Source organism: Watersipora subatra, chromosome 4, assembly GCF_963576615.1.
Source record: "Watersipora subatra chromosome 4, tzWatSuba1.1, whole genome shotgun sequence".
NCBI lineage: Eukaryota > Metazoa > Bryozoa > Gymnolaemata > Cheilostomatida > Watersiporidae > Watersipora > Watersipora subatra.
This window is the reverse complement of record NC_088711.1, coordinates 26,230,745-26,244,485: the sequence shown is the minus strand read 5'-3', so window position 1 is coordinate 26,244,485 and position 13,741 is coordinate 26,230,745. Positions and strand designations below refer to the sequence as shown.

Genomic DNA, 13,741 nt, shown 5'->3' with positions numbered 1-13,741 from the left:
TAACTGTGTTTGGTTGACTGAAAAACAGACAGCAAGCAGACAGTAGCAGTAACCCACAAAGGTGTCCTGAAGATAGTCATTACTCCTAAACGATGATGTTCAAGAAACCAAATATGAATCCATACAAATATACACATCGTATCTATATTTAAGACACATTTTTTAATCTCATCGTAGCAATTATTTTATTCTCAGCAACTCTTGAGTAGATGCACCCAACATAACGAAGCAAATCATCACCACACGAGGCTAATTTTCTAGCCAATGAAGGCAAATTGTTGGGATGGGTGAGCTTCAGATTATAATAGCAAAGCTGTGTTTTGTTCATTTAACCCTAGTACGCCAGTGGTATGCCACTGGAAACCACCCAAAGGTAACACCTTTTTCTGTAATTTTCTCTTGGTTTTCTTTAAATGTTACAGATAATCCTTTACAGATAATCCTTACTCAAATCTTTTTCTTGATAGTTTAAAGTTTTAATTATTTAGAGAAAACAGGATTCAGCAATTACGCACTTACGCAGACATTAAGCTTTTTGCTCTTCATTGTCTCTTGTACAACCAAACCTCAATTTCAAAATTTTTGACATTTCCTAAAATTAAAAAAGATTTGGCGTCGATAGACCAAGTCATTTTCAACATATAATGCCCAAAGTTTTCAAAACATTCCACTTTTAAAAAAAAGCTGGTACATAAAACAAAAAATTATGTTAATTCTTATTATAGCTAATGCAAGTTGGAGTAAGTTATAGTGCATATTTCTATCACTTAATCTACTATTGAACAGAAGCATTGACATGCCTTCACATATTGATAGGTGAAGAGATAATAAAAACAGTTCTTTATTGATTAATACTGTAGATATTTAATTTTTGCATATAATTGAGGGTTTTACATGCAATTTTTACATCGATGTTTCTAAAATAATGTTACGAAGTTTCGACGGGCAATCAAGAAGGCAACTTTAAATCTTGATTAATTTTTCTGAATCTCTTGTGTTTTAAACTTTCTACTCCAATAGCAAATTCTCCAAACCCTCCCATATAGCCTGAGCCTTGCCGCTTACAACAGTACCTTATAAAATGCTACCATATTCAGTCTGTCGTGACCATTTTAGGTAGCAAAAGCTATATAACGAAAGACAGCTACTGCAATTTTAGCTATAATATGGAACTACTCGGTTACTGACGAAGATTTATACCTTGAGGTTCATCTTCGACCACAGTTCTTATTCGAGGCTGTCGGTTACTTCTCTTAGCTACTCTGGCAGCGTATGCTTGTGACTTCATAATTTCATAGTTAGCTCTGTCTTCTGCCTAAAGAATAAACTGGAGTAAATATGAGTAAGTACAATGCTTGGACAGTCATCCAATCTTTGCGGAATCTATAACTTTTCATTGACATTGGTGATCATTAACAAAATGCTGTTTTTCATTACATTCCAAAATAAAAATGAAAAGACAGAAATCGGGAATTATCAAGTGAGTTTCACTAAAGTTTTTTAAAAGTTGATAATCTAATAGTATTGTGGAGAAGTCAGATAGTGAATTGAAGGTCATAGTAAGAGAAAGTTCATAAACTGAAACATATGATGGTGGATGTAGTATGTTGAGGTCACGGAATAGAAAATGATGTTTGTCATATGAGTGGAAGAATAATACAAATATTCTGGGCATATGCGGTACCGTGTGATAGAAACTCAATCTCATGAACGTATATCCACCCTTCAATTGAGTGTTTCGGCCAGCAACACTTTTTCCTTTGGTCAGATAATGCAAAGTGGTTGCTATCCACAAAACCTCAACAATGATTTCTAACATATGAGAAAGCTTCACTAAAGTACCTAGTATTAAAGATTATATCCGTATTGAGAAGAGTTGCATAAGCCATATTGAAAACCTACAGTAAGCTAATCCTAAACATAATCCAATTTCAACAATAAGTCACGCATATTTAAAAGGCATTTTCCTTCTAATTCTATTGCAGAGATGGTGAAAATCGCCGAGTCATAACAACGGTGCGGTGGGCAGATGACAAAAAGGATAAGTAAGGATGAGGAGGAAAATCAAGGTTGAAAAATGCCGACAATGGCTGGCAAATATCCCATAAATTTAAATTTCTAAATTATAGAATAGCGGACATGTTAAATAGATTGGAAAACAACAAATAACTTAATAATGCCATGACACTGCAGATGAGTGAGCCACAATAGTTGACACATCACATCCCGAACATAAATGGAATAATGTAACAGAAACTGTTCCATGGTAGGTGATAAGCTGAGTGACTGGAATTAGGCCAGATAATAGACAGACATTAATTAGGAAAGTGGGAGAAAGGCTATATGAGAGGGGTTAAAGGCTGGTTCACACTCCATCGACGTATGACGGGGTTGTCTTCTCGGTGAATATTCGTTGACTCTGCACCATAAATCGATGACATCGTCGAGGCAACACGGATACGTCGGAACAGATGGCAGCTTTTCAAACTTTTCTGATAGTTCGACTAGCATCCACGACAGCCTGTGCAACGTGTAGTATTTCGGCGATGCAGGAAGGCCATCGCGGATTGCTTGATCTGTACTTTCTCTACTAACAGTTACTGTGGGACTAGTAGTACACCGTTTTCATCGACCGCAGTGTATAATGTGAATGCTATGTCGCGGACTATTTGCTGATGTGGATGCGGATGGGTTTGTGATAGTGTGAACATCGTTATCATAGACGATCACCAAAGTATTATGGGATTAACACCGACATATAGAGATATAGTGTGAACCAGCCTTCAAACGAGAGGAGAATGAGTAGTTATGGTGGGAGACAAAGAGATGAAGGAGGGAAGATGAGATAACGCATTGGTTGTTTGTTTTGATGTGCTAGTCACTAAACCTCCAGATGCTTTGTTTATACCTGGAAGAGCTGATCACAAGTGTGATGAGCTCACTTTAGCAAACAGACCTGCAACCTCATAACTGCAGTTCTTGAATCAGACCAGCCACGTTTAGTTCTGAAAAGAGGAATGAGCAAAGCAAGAGATGATAAAGTGTGATGAAGAAGGAATAAGGCTAAGAAAAGCAATTGATGCTGCTGAGGATATGGAGGCTATGACAGAGAAAATTAGGTGAAGCCTGATGCCCATATCAGCTGCGAGACCATGGCGGTAATCTCGCGCAACAAAACATCTGCGACGCTAGGTTTGGTGGCTTATGTTCACAGAAAACTGTGCCGCTGATTATCACATAAAAATAGCCACTCGCAGTGCTGTTTCGAAAGTGCTGTTTCGAAAGTGCTGACCTTCACGTGTACAGTGCATTTTTGGGAACGTTTTGCCTGCGGCTCCTTGCAAAAGTTAAACGATGCTGAACTCTTGCGTTGACCGCCGGCAACTACCGGTGATACACGGCGCGTCGGTCCCCATTTCACTGCCGAAAGCCCTGCGATCCTGCCACCGGTGCTTATATAGGAACCAGGCCGTAGGAGAGGAGATAGGATGAGGACAGAAGAATTGAGGTCAAATGACAAATCGCTTTAAAAAACAAGGCCAAGATTTCCTGCCTCTCTAGTCAGTGTTCATCGGTTTACATTTAAATTATTCAACTGGTTTCCACATATACATACAATGCATGGAATGACGCCATAAATGAGATAGGTTATATATAACATGCTAGGACATGCAACCCTAGCAGCGTACCGTAAGTTCACGCTTTCGCTGCGACTTTGACTTTCCTTTCTTGTCCTTGAAGCCACCCAAGATAGCCTTATCGCTCCCCAAAGTTTGAGAGCGCTTCACCAACTGCCTCTCCTCATGCTCTTGAAACCATGACCGCTTCTGATCATTGTCTCCTTCGGCGAGAAGACGCTGTGTCTATGGAAGAAATGCCATTCATCACAGTAATTGGTTATTGTTCTCGCAACAGTTTAATACAAGTGAATGTAAGGAACATATATTGCATCATGGACCAAACGTGCACGCATGGGGCAATTTTACACATTGCCGTCGATTGCAAGATAACGGAAGCTTAACTGTACCCAGACTAAGCTGTGGTCAGTGACCATGAGGGAATCGCTTCTTTCTAGCTTAGCTTTAACAATCATACACGACTCCATTTATACGTTTATGAAGTATTTCACTTAAAAGGTGGCTATTTACTGACCAAACCAAAACTTTTAACTTAGAATGTTCCAAGTGGTCGAGGTGTTTCATTGAATGCATTGTCCCATTATACACATATTCACAATGTTCGCTAGGAAAGAATCATGCAAATAAAACAGGAAACTCAGGGGTAAATTAATAGCTTTGAGATAACCACATTTTTTGCGTATTTGATCGGATGATCTATTTACAGTGAATGTACATTTTAACTTTTTGCTATATTTATTCTATGATTGTTTATTCAACGACGATGCCCTTTGGTTGAGATTTGTATGGCCGCTCACAGCTGCGTCATTTCAACTATGATATGCACACATCTATCGGTTTAATTCTATTGCCTTGTGGCCAGCTTTTTGCAAGCGCGTCATGATCGTTAGCCAGTGACAAAATGATACGGGCCAGAATTGTCTCCCTTCTCAACAAAAATAAACCATTTTAGAGATAATGCGAAACTAATTATCAGGCATGACTAAAATTAGACATTAGCATAATGTGATCGCAAACATAATCTCATGAAATATTTACACTTAGAGTAGCATAAATGACGAATAACAAGCATTTCCTTAATAAGGTGTACATAAGCCGCTAGTGACTTCAGTTGAGTCTTGCTTTGGTGACAATAGTTGAAAATGGCGGTAATTATTCATAGTGAACACCTCATGTATGAGAGCACTAACTTGAAATACGCTTTTAGAAATTTATTCTAAAGCTTATTTCAGTAGTTAGGCTGTTGCTAAACCAGAGCACAAGTGAAAATATTGTTACAAAGGAGCGATAGCCTAAAATCAGTTCTCATGGGAAATCCTTTTCTCAGTAAAGCTAATAGACGAGACTATTAGTACTAGCTTTACAATCGATCCAAAATTGAAAAGTGAACGCTTATGTTTAGAAGTTTTAGAGTCACACCAGCAACCCAATTTTTACTATAATAAGGGTCATATCTGTTTTTCTGTCTGAAGCCACGGTTACAGGTTGAGAAAAAAGAATGTATCATACGAGATTTGAACTCGTTACTATTATAGTCAGACCTCAAAATACAACGTTAATTAGTATCGATAGTTGCTTCGTATGTCAAAACCGTCACATGTGAAGCAAATATCCTTATACAACTATCTTATATTTAGCTTCAAAAATGACTTAAAACATTAAAACAAATGCATTATATAAAACTATCACTATATATTATACTTTAAATTAACTTAACCTATAGGCCTACACTTTTCTGGTATTTTTTTATTTTTAATGTCTATCAGTTCTTTCCTTTCTAGGTATAAAACTTGTTGTTTTAAGAGACTTGCGATGACACACGGTACAAATTGAAACTATAATTTAATTTAGGCAAATATTAGTTTCAATTGTCACATGTCAAAGATTTTCTATGCAGAGATGAACATAAGTTGAGGATGGACTGTATAAAATTAATATAAAGGATATGGTAATTACTGGACATATTTTTGTTACATCTCCATTTGTGCGTATATTGATCTCGAGTTAAACTGAAGTGTTACCTGACAATAATTTCATATTCTTGCATATCACATACACTGTTGCTACACACTGCTGCTACACACTGTCGCTACACAGTGCTGCTACACACTGTCGCTACACACTGCTGCTACACAATGCTGCTACACACTGTCGCTACATTGGCCGCTTGGAGTTGAGCTAGCTTGGCTTTTTGAAATATTCTTGAAACGCACTGACCATATGATGTTCATCAGATCAGGCATTTGACCAATAGATTCTATTACATAGAAAAAAAGTGGTGTAAGCTGTTAAAGTATGGCCCCGCGTGCCGAATTTTCGGTCGAAATCACGAAATAGACGAAAATACAAAAATATTTGGCCGAAACTCACAGAATTGTCAAAGCTGTGCAAGCACACTGAAATCGTTGACAAAACGCTTTTAGTTGGCCGAACAAATTGTTTGCGAGTGCAATTTTAGCAGCTTTCGCGATTGGTATAGTCTGAGACACATATAAGGACATGCAAAAAAAAACACAATTCAACATAGTAAATACGATGCAACTAATTAGAAATGGGCGCAATCTCTAGCCCAATCTAATTAGTTGCATCGTATTTACTATGTTGAATTGCGTTGGCATTCTTCTTGCGTGGCACTTTCTTTCTTGCATGTCTCAGGCTAAACCAATCACGAAAGCTGCTAAAATCGCGCTCACTAATAATTTATGTAGCCAATTGAAAGCGTTTCATCGCCAATTTCGGTGTGCATGCACAGCTTTGACAATTCTGTGAGTTTCGACCGAATATTTCCGTGCTTCCGAATACTTGAGTATATTTTGTGATTTTGGCCGAAACATTCAGTTCGTGTGGCCATATCTTTGACCATTGGTTTATAAAATAGTTTCGTCGATGATGACTGCAAGCCGTTTTTCAATCTCCATAGAGCTAGATCTTCGGTTAACGCAATAATTAGTCATAATGACACAACATTATCAGGTATTGGCCTATAACATGCAATGCCTGACCCTTACAATGAAGTTATCTATCGTTATGCCACAAGTATGGCTAGCTTGAAATTTAATAATGGCCCGTGCCATGTAAGAGCTTTCCAATTAGTAACATGATCAGGGGTCTGTTAGTGGAAACAATGACGGACAGACTGCCAATCAAAATGACTGCTGCACTCATGAAAATCTTGAGTTGAATTAAATGTTTTTTTTGCAAAATATAAAGATTATATCAGATGGCGTGCAAGCAATAAACATCTGCTTCCCATATTATTTCTCAACATAAACTAGTACACATAAATATTTCCAACAGCAAATGATTTTACATCTTACATTAAAACACTGTCTAATAATAGCTAACAATTTTATACACTGTTTTTGCAAACAACGTCACACATCTGTTTCACCCTAGATGCAATAATTTATCATGACATCCTGAGTCTGGTGTCTATTGAAATCTTAGAGCCAAATAATTTAGGGCATGGCTTGAAAATAACTTTCAACTGTCATAATAATGCAAATTCCTCTCCGGTTTCATTCATGGAGCAACCGGTGACCATGCAGTTTCAGAATTTGTCTGTTTCCTTTCCTAACATGATTGACCCTAACAGTAGACTGATTGGTCCAACCATGAACTTCTACAGACTTATGAGACATTTTTAACTTTCGTAACATTGAAAACGTTTAAAAAAGAATTGGATAGCCAATCACTGCTTTTGCAAAAGATGACATTGGCTAAAGAAATTTAGGCAAAAATTTTTTGCCAATCTTATGCTATCTCGAAGTGCTTGCACTTTGACAAATGCTGTTGCATTTCGTGTTTACCCGAGTCGAAACTACTCGTTATTGTCAAATGACCAATAAGAAATCATGTTTGTTTCTCAGCAGTTACACATTTCTCACTTTCTAGTGTCATAATGCAAGCATTTTAGCTTGCTAATAGCTGCTTTTGTAAAACATATACAGACCTACTGGCTATCAATTCTTTATTGCCATTGACTTTTTCATAACATTCTCTGGCGGCCAAAGCTAAAAATACACAAAACACGCCTTGCAACTGCTATTATAAATAGGTGAATGTTATTCCAAATTAGCAAAGAATCTTGTCAGACCATACATACTACATGAACACATTGTACGTGAGAGCACAACTTCTGAAACTTGTGTAAGTTTGATGTGAGTTTTTTCCATCGTCAAAAAACTCAGGAAATTAACTAAGTTAGCCAAAACCCTCCCTTCCCTCTCTCCACCCACGATTAGCATGGAAGCCTTTGCTAAACCTCATAAAAACCCGTAAGCTTGTCAGAGAGATACTCCCAGGAGAACAATGCATACTATTAACTTGGTCACGCTGACAATGCAACAGGAAGGTCATAGTGCTAGTACTATAAAACGATCGTTACGTAAATGGCAATGTGACGCAACAAAACAATTGGCTAATAATATCGCCAATACTAGGTAACACCAGCCATTACACAGCGTTTCAGCAGCAAGTACTTGATAGCAGAGCTGTCAACTCTCCCGGATTTTGCGGGACCCTCCCGGAATTGAGATTACCCTCCTGCAAAAATAAAATCTCCCGGTAAGCTCCCGGATTTATGTTTTGTTCTAGGAAAAAATACCGATCAATTTATTTATCGGTCGCTATAGCATTAACGCGATGCGCGTAATCTAATTATAACGAAAGACTCGCTGTATCGAAATACACTTTTTATGGCTTCGTGCATAGAATTATTGTTTGGTAACTTTATGGCCTTTGAACTAGGCACTCGAACGTTTCAGAACATTTGTTTTTCGTAGGCCCCTCGCACTACCTAGGTCTAAGTAAAGATTTATATGTATAGCCCTTTGGGTGGGCGTTTCCTACGGCCTTGACATTTTCTTGTTTTTCAAGTCACGATATACGATCCACCGTTCAGTCATGTCCAAAAAAGTCAAGTACGCATCAAAATTTAAACCAGAATGGACCAAAGAATGGCCCTTCATTGCATCAAGCACTAAGGGTACTTGGGATGTATCATCCTGTCATTGTACCTGGTGTAAAGCTAATTTTAGCGTTGAGTATGGCGGACGGAACGATGTCTTACGACATATAAAATCTGTCAAACACAGCAAGCACGAGGAAGCTCTTAAGAAGACCAACAAGCTACAAGACTTTTTTCAAATAGGAAATGAGGAAATTTTTCAGGTAAGTTTTGAGAGTAAAGCTAACAGGACAAATAAACAAATTAGTAATGAATGCAAGGTAATGCAGCGCTGGATTATATTCTTTTCCAGCTTTAAGCCTCCTAAAATGTAGCATTATGTTTGTTGATCCTGAACTAGTATATTTTAAAGTACAAAAGATAGGTGATATACTTTTGCATTTAAGCTTGTATTAGGTCACAAAAATGTTAAAATTTTGGTAATACACTGACCATATCTATTTTAGGTAACAAAAGCAGAATCCCTTTTCACGCTATTCATGGCAAAGCACAATTTGTCATTTTCTGCTGCTGACCACTTCACCAAACTTGTCCCCGAAATGTTTCCTGACAGTGAAATTGCCAAAAAATATGGATGCATGCGAACCAAGACAATGTCTATGATAAGAGGTTGGTCGGTTAGCATTTTTTGCTACAGCCACAAGCATATTTATTGAGACAGCTATCAAGACTTTATATTCAATTTACATTATTCATAAAATTTTCTTTAGCTCTATTTTTATGCATGTGTTTTGTGTAATTGGTCTGTTTAGTAAATTGGCGTAACTACAACTTGCATTTTCATGCTCTATCGATCCAGAGGGTTATGGACCATACTGCACAGCACAAGCTGCAGAAATCTGCCAATCGTCCTATTTTGGCCTTATGATAGATGAGACAACAGATCGCCATGTAGATAAACAGCTTGCCATACTTGCACGAGTGTTTAAAGATGGTAAAGTTGTAACCAAATTTATTGGCATGCCAATATGTAATCTGTCCACAGCAGGTGATTTGTTTTCTACTCTGGACAAAGCTCTTAGGTGAGTTTTAAGCAAAGTATCGTTGCTGACTAGATTTTTGTTTCATGACTCTAGTTCTTTTAATTTGGCGTTATTATTATTCTAGGAATAACAGGTACCAGAGGTAGGTACTGCAGCTGTTGAGTGGCCTCTAACACTTTCTGTGGAGCAAAAGCAATTCTAACATTCTGTGGAGCAAAAGCAATTTTAACATTCATGTTCTGATTCTGCTTAGATCCTGCTGAGCTCACTAATTTGCACTTTAACATTGCCTCTTTTATTTAATCAACCAACAAGTAAGACTCTGGAAAGTAACTCACTGTTTCTCTGATGTGGTACTTAAGGCATAGCTAACTGTAAAATGAGGGTCGGGTGATAGTTGATGTTGATGGCGACACATAACAAGTCATTTATGCATGTGTCTGTTAATTTTAGCAATCTAAAGATACCATGGGAAAAGGTGATAGCCTTTAACAGTGACAACTGTTCTGTCATGAAAGGGCATCGCAATGGAGTGATTGCTAAAATGCGAGCTGTGAACCCTCAGATAGTGGATGTAGGGTGTATCTGCCACATGGCTAATTTGGCAGTGGGTAAATCTCTAAACGAAGCTTTGTTCAATGTCGATGAGCTGATATGTGATATGGTATCTCATTTTAAAAACAGGTATGCACACCGAGCTATGTTGCATTTAATGAACTTACTGGCAGATTTGGCTCAAACTGATATAGCTTTATTTACAATGTTGCAAAATAGACCGTGCATTTAGCCTAAATTACTACTGTTTGTTGATGTCTATGCCTAGAAATGTCTACGTAAGTTTATTTAGACTACTGATTTAACCTCTAATTGCAGCACTAAGCGCATGGAAAAGTTGCGTGAGTTTCAAGAATTTGTTGGAGTGGAGCAGCAACGCCTGTTGAAACATTGTCCCACACGATGGTTGAGTTTGCGAAAATGCGTTGAGCGTGTGTTGAAGCAGTACAGTGCTCTAAGGTCATACTTCGGAGCTCACTGTGAAATTGATAGACCTCGCTCTAAAGTTCACTATATTTACAGTCAACTTATGAACCCTCTGCTGCTTCCATGGCTGCACTTCGTCAACACATTTCTGGAACCATTCTATGCCTTCAACATGAAATTTCAGGTAAAATGTTTTGTTGTATTGTTGCAGTACTTAAATGCATTATAACTTGCAACTTTCAGCCCAGGGTAAGGATTTTATTGCAGAGAAGGCCATTTGTTCCTGATATGAACGATTCCATCTTAACGTTAACCTCTTTTTTGCTACAGTAAAAAAATCTAAACTTAAAATACTAATCGACACTTTATGAATTCTGAGTAACTGTGCCTTATTGTGAAAAACTTTCAATAAAACAAATACAGAGAGAAGCTTTTTTTTGAGTGTGCTACATACATCTCATTTTGTCTCGGAAATAAGAACACTTCGTTGTGTCAACTATTTAGGCAAAAATGTTGTGTTGCAATAGTTAAATTGCATGACAATAATTGGTTACAGGGTGAAGATTTACTAATTGTGGATCTTTATTCTTCTATGGAGAGGCTAATCAAACAATGCATGAGCTGTCTCATCTGTGTTCCTGAGATAAAGAAACACGCTGCAGTTACAGAGGTTCCATATACAGACCCGCAAAAGCAGCTTTCTGACTTGGAACTATTTGTTGGTACAGAGTGTCGGACCCAGCTAGTAGCCTTGGAAGATGAGGCTAGCCAAGTCCAAATCCAACAGTTCTTCAGGTTAGTAAGTTAAACAACATGTGAAGTATGGCTTACTAGCAGTCACTTGGTCTGGTGTTCCAAAATTTGTTTTCTCATTTTGCTGTTATTCTTATTGGCCAGCTATAAGTCTCAAAACTAAAAGTCTAAATAAGGAAACATCTTGCCATACTTTTCACAGTCAAATTGCCATAAATAACTGATTACTGTATATATTATTGGTTACTTTCAGCTCAGTCAGAAATGTCCAAATGGCTGCTATATCTAAAATGTTGGAGTTATTTCCTTTGGCCAGCAAAGTCCTAAAGATGGTTCCAGCTAGTGATGTTAACCAGAAGATGTCCTTCAAGCCTGATGACATCAGATGGCTAGCTAAAGAACTTGGCATATTTACGCAGCCTGCTGATCTAGACCTTATTCATCAGGAATGGGTCAACCTGCAGCTAGATGATACTCCAGCATCGCAATCAACACCAGCAAAGTTTTGGGATGCTATGGCATTAGAGCGTTATCCCTTACTGACGACTTTAATGAGGGCCATTCTCTGCATACCTCACAGTAATGCAGCAACAGAGCGCGTTTTTTCTATGCTTAAAAAAATACATACCGAGGCTAGGGCTGACCTATGTTTCGAAACGGTGAATGCTCTGATAGCCACTAAAATAAACTTTTCTACCTGCTGCTTTGAAACAGAGTTGAAAGCTGACCTACTCAAAAACCTTAAAAAGTCTGCCAAAACCTACAATTTAAAACATCAAGGAGCAGCAGCTACCTCATCCCAAATCAGTGCAGACTCAAATGTAGAGATGATATAGAATCCCTGTCTAACTACCAAATTCGTTTACAGTAAACTTTTGAGAGTTTTGTGTTTAAGTTATGTTCATCACCATGGATATGATACAATGTTTTTTTGCAGAACTGTAGTGTACAACATTAATTTCATAAAAGTTGCCTGTGATTTGTTTTGATTTTTTTGTAATTCACTTAAGCATAATCTTAGAGCTGAAATACAATGTTAACCTGCTTAGGTCCCGATTTAAAAACTTTCCGCTAAGGCGGGGCTTTAGAGGCTAATTTCTCCCTCATTTGTATAGCACCAGGTTGACAGGTCTGCTTGATAGCCAGCTGAGAGGTAGAGTGTATAACAATGAAATGCCAATTTATGGCTCATGTATAGCATCCTGTTCTACGGACAGCTCTGGCTACACCTTGGAAAGCTCTTAGCACACATAATAGACAAAGCAAGACTTTTACATGTATGCAGGCGCTGACGAGTTCCGTATGAGCCTTTGATAGCGATATTACTAACATGCTGGTTGATATTTGACTCTGTAGGTGATTCTGTTACCATTGGGTAAAGCTTCATGCTGTTGAAAATTACTCAAAATTAAATTCCATCAATTGCGAAATATTATATTCTAAGAAACGTGAAAATTTCTATAACATCAAATAAAATGACCTTTTTGGTGTAAATACCCTGGATGATATATTATTGAAAAATATTTCCATAAAAGCCATCATCGACATGTAGCCACGAATCCTTGTTCAATAACTTTGCCACCACTTGACCTTGACCGCGGCCTGCGTAGCCATTCAAACTTAAAGATGAACTTATACCAAAATTTTGCAAATTTTATAAAAAAGTATCGGTATTTTTCTATCAATTGTGATTGTTTTTGATGTTTGAGGTGATCTGACTGTCAGGATGTTTTAAGATTAAAATCGACAAAACATTTAAAATGATCAAAAGAAAATTATGTGCAAAATGATGTTACTAGTTGTTATCATTGCAATAGTTAACAGTTAGGCAATAGGCTACAAATGTTAACAGTGTTAACAGTGGCTATTGCATTGAAGATGCAGCGTTACACGTATCTATTCTGCCGGTCTCTTTGCAACAATAGACGTCGTAATCGCACTTTCGCTTGATCTGAGCGTTTTAAGCGCGTTCAAATTTTACCGAATTTATCTTTAAACTTTCTGGCAGTCAGACCACCTCAACATCAAAAACAATCGCTAATAATAGAAAAATACCACAACTTTCTGATAAAATCAACAGAAATTTTATCTAAGTTCAGTTGCTTTAACAATTCGAATTATATCCCGAATTCAAAGCAGCTAATGAAAATTACATACAAAGGTTATAGTGGTGGATGCAATAGGTTACCAGAGTGAATTTCCACTCTTCTCGAGCATGTGTAATACCATACACCCATAGTCTATGTGACAAACTGTTTTTATTTGGCATATGATGAAACTTGTATATTGCCAAGCTATTCAATGTTAACCTTGAGCATGTAATTTTGGCACAAAAATAAATACATACTTTTCTTTGGAAAAGTATAACATTGTTGTTGCCATATAAGTATTTTTATGTTACGACTAGCTGTACTACC

At 37.5% G+C, this 13,741-nt stretch overlaps 2 protein-coding genes across 2 annotated transcripts in view; one reads left to right on the top strand and one right to left on the bottom strand.

Moving 5' to 3' along the window:
- The window catches only part of LOC137394883 (probable ATP-dependent RNA helicase DDX27), an 83,231-nt gene that overhangs the window by 3,511 nt on the left and 65,979 nt on the right, over window positions 1–13,741 (bottom strand). The window contains exons 13-14 of the mRNA XM_068081657.1: window positions 3,690–3,863; window positions 1,201–1,315 (exon numbers count right to left, since the gene is read on the bottom strand). Coding sequence (XP_067937758.1) covers window positions 1,201–1,315; window positions 3,690–3,863 — 289 coding nt within the window. The remainder of the gene's footprint in view (window positions 1–1,200; window positions 1,316–3,689; window positions 3,864–13,741) is intronic.
- On the top strand, window positions 8,544–12,365 carry LOC137392958 (zinc finger protein 862-like). Its single transcript, XM_068079329.1, has 9 exons — window positions 8,544–8,560; window positions 8,678–8,810; window positions 9,054–9,216; window positions 9,407–9,629; window positions 9,715–9,732; window positions 10,044–10,274; window positions 10,464–10,755; window positions 11,128–11,366; window positions 11,578–12,365. Exons 1-9 carry the CDS (start codon window positions 8,544–8,546, stop codon window positions 12,158–12,160), a joined length of 1,899 nt encoding a protein of 632 aa, XP_067935430.1. The 3' UTR covers window positions 12,161–12,365.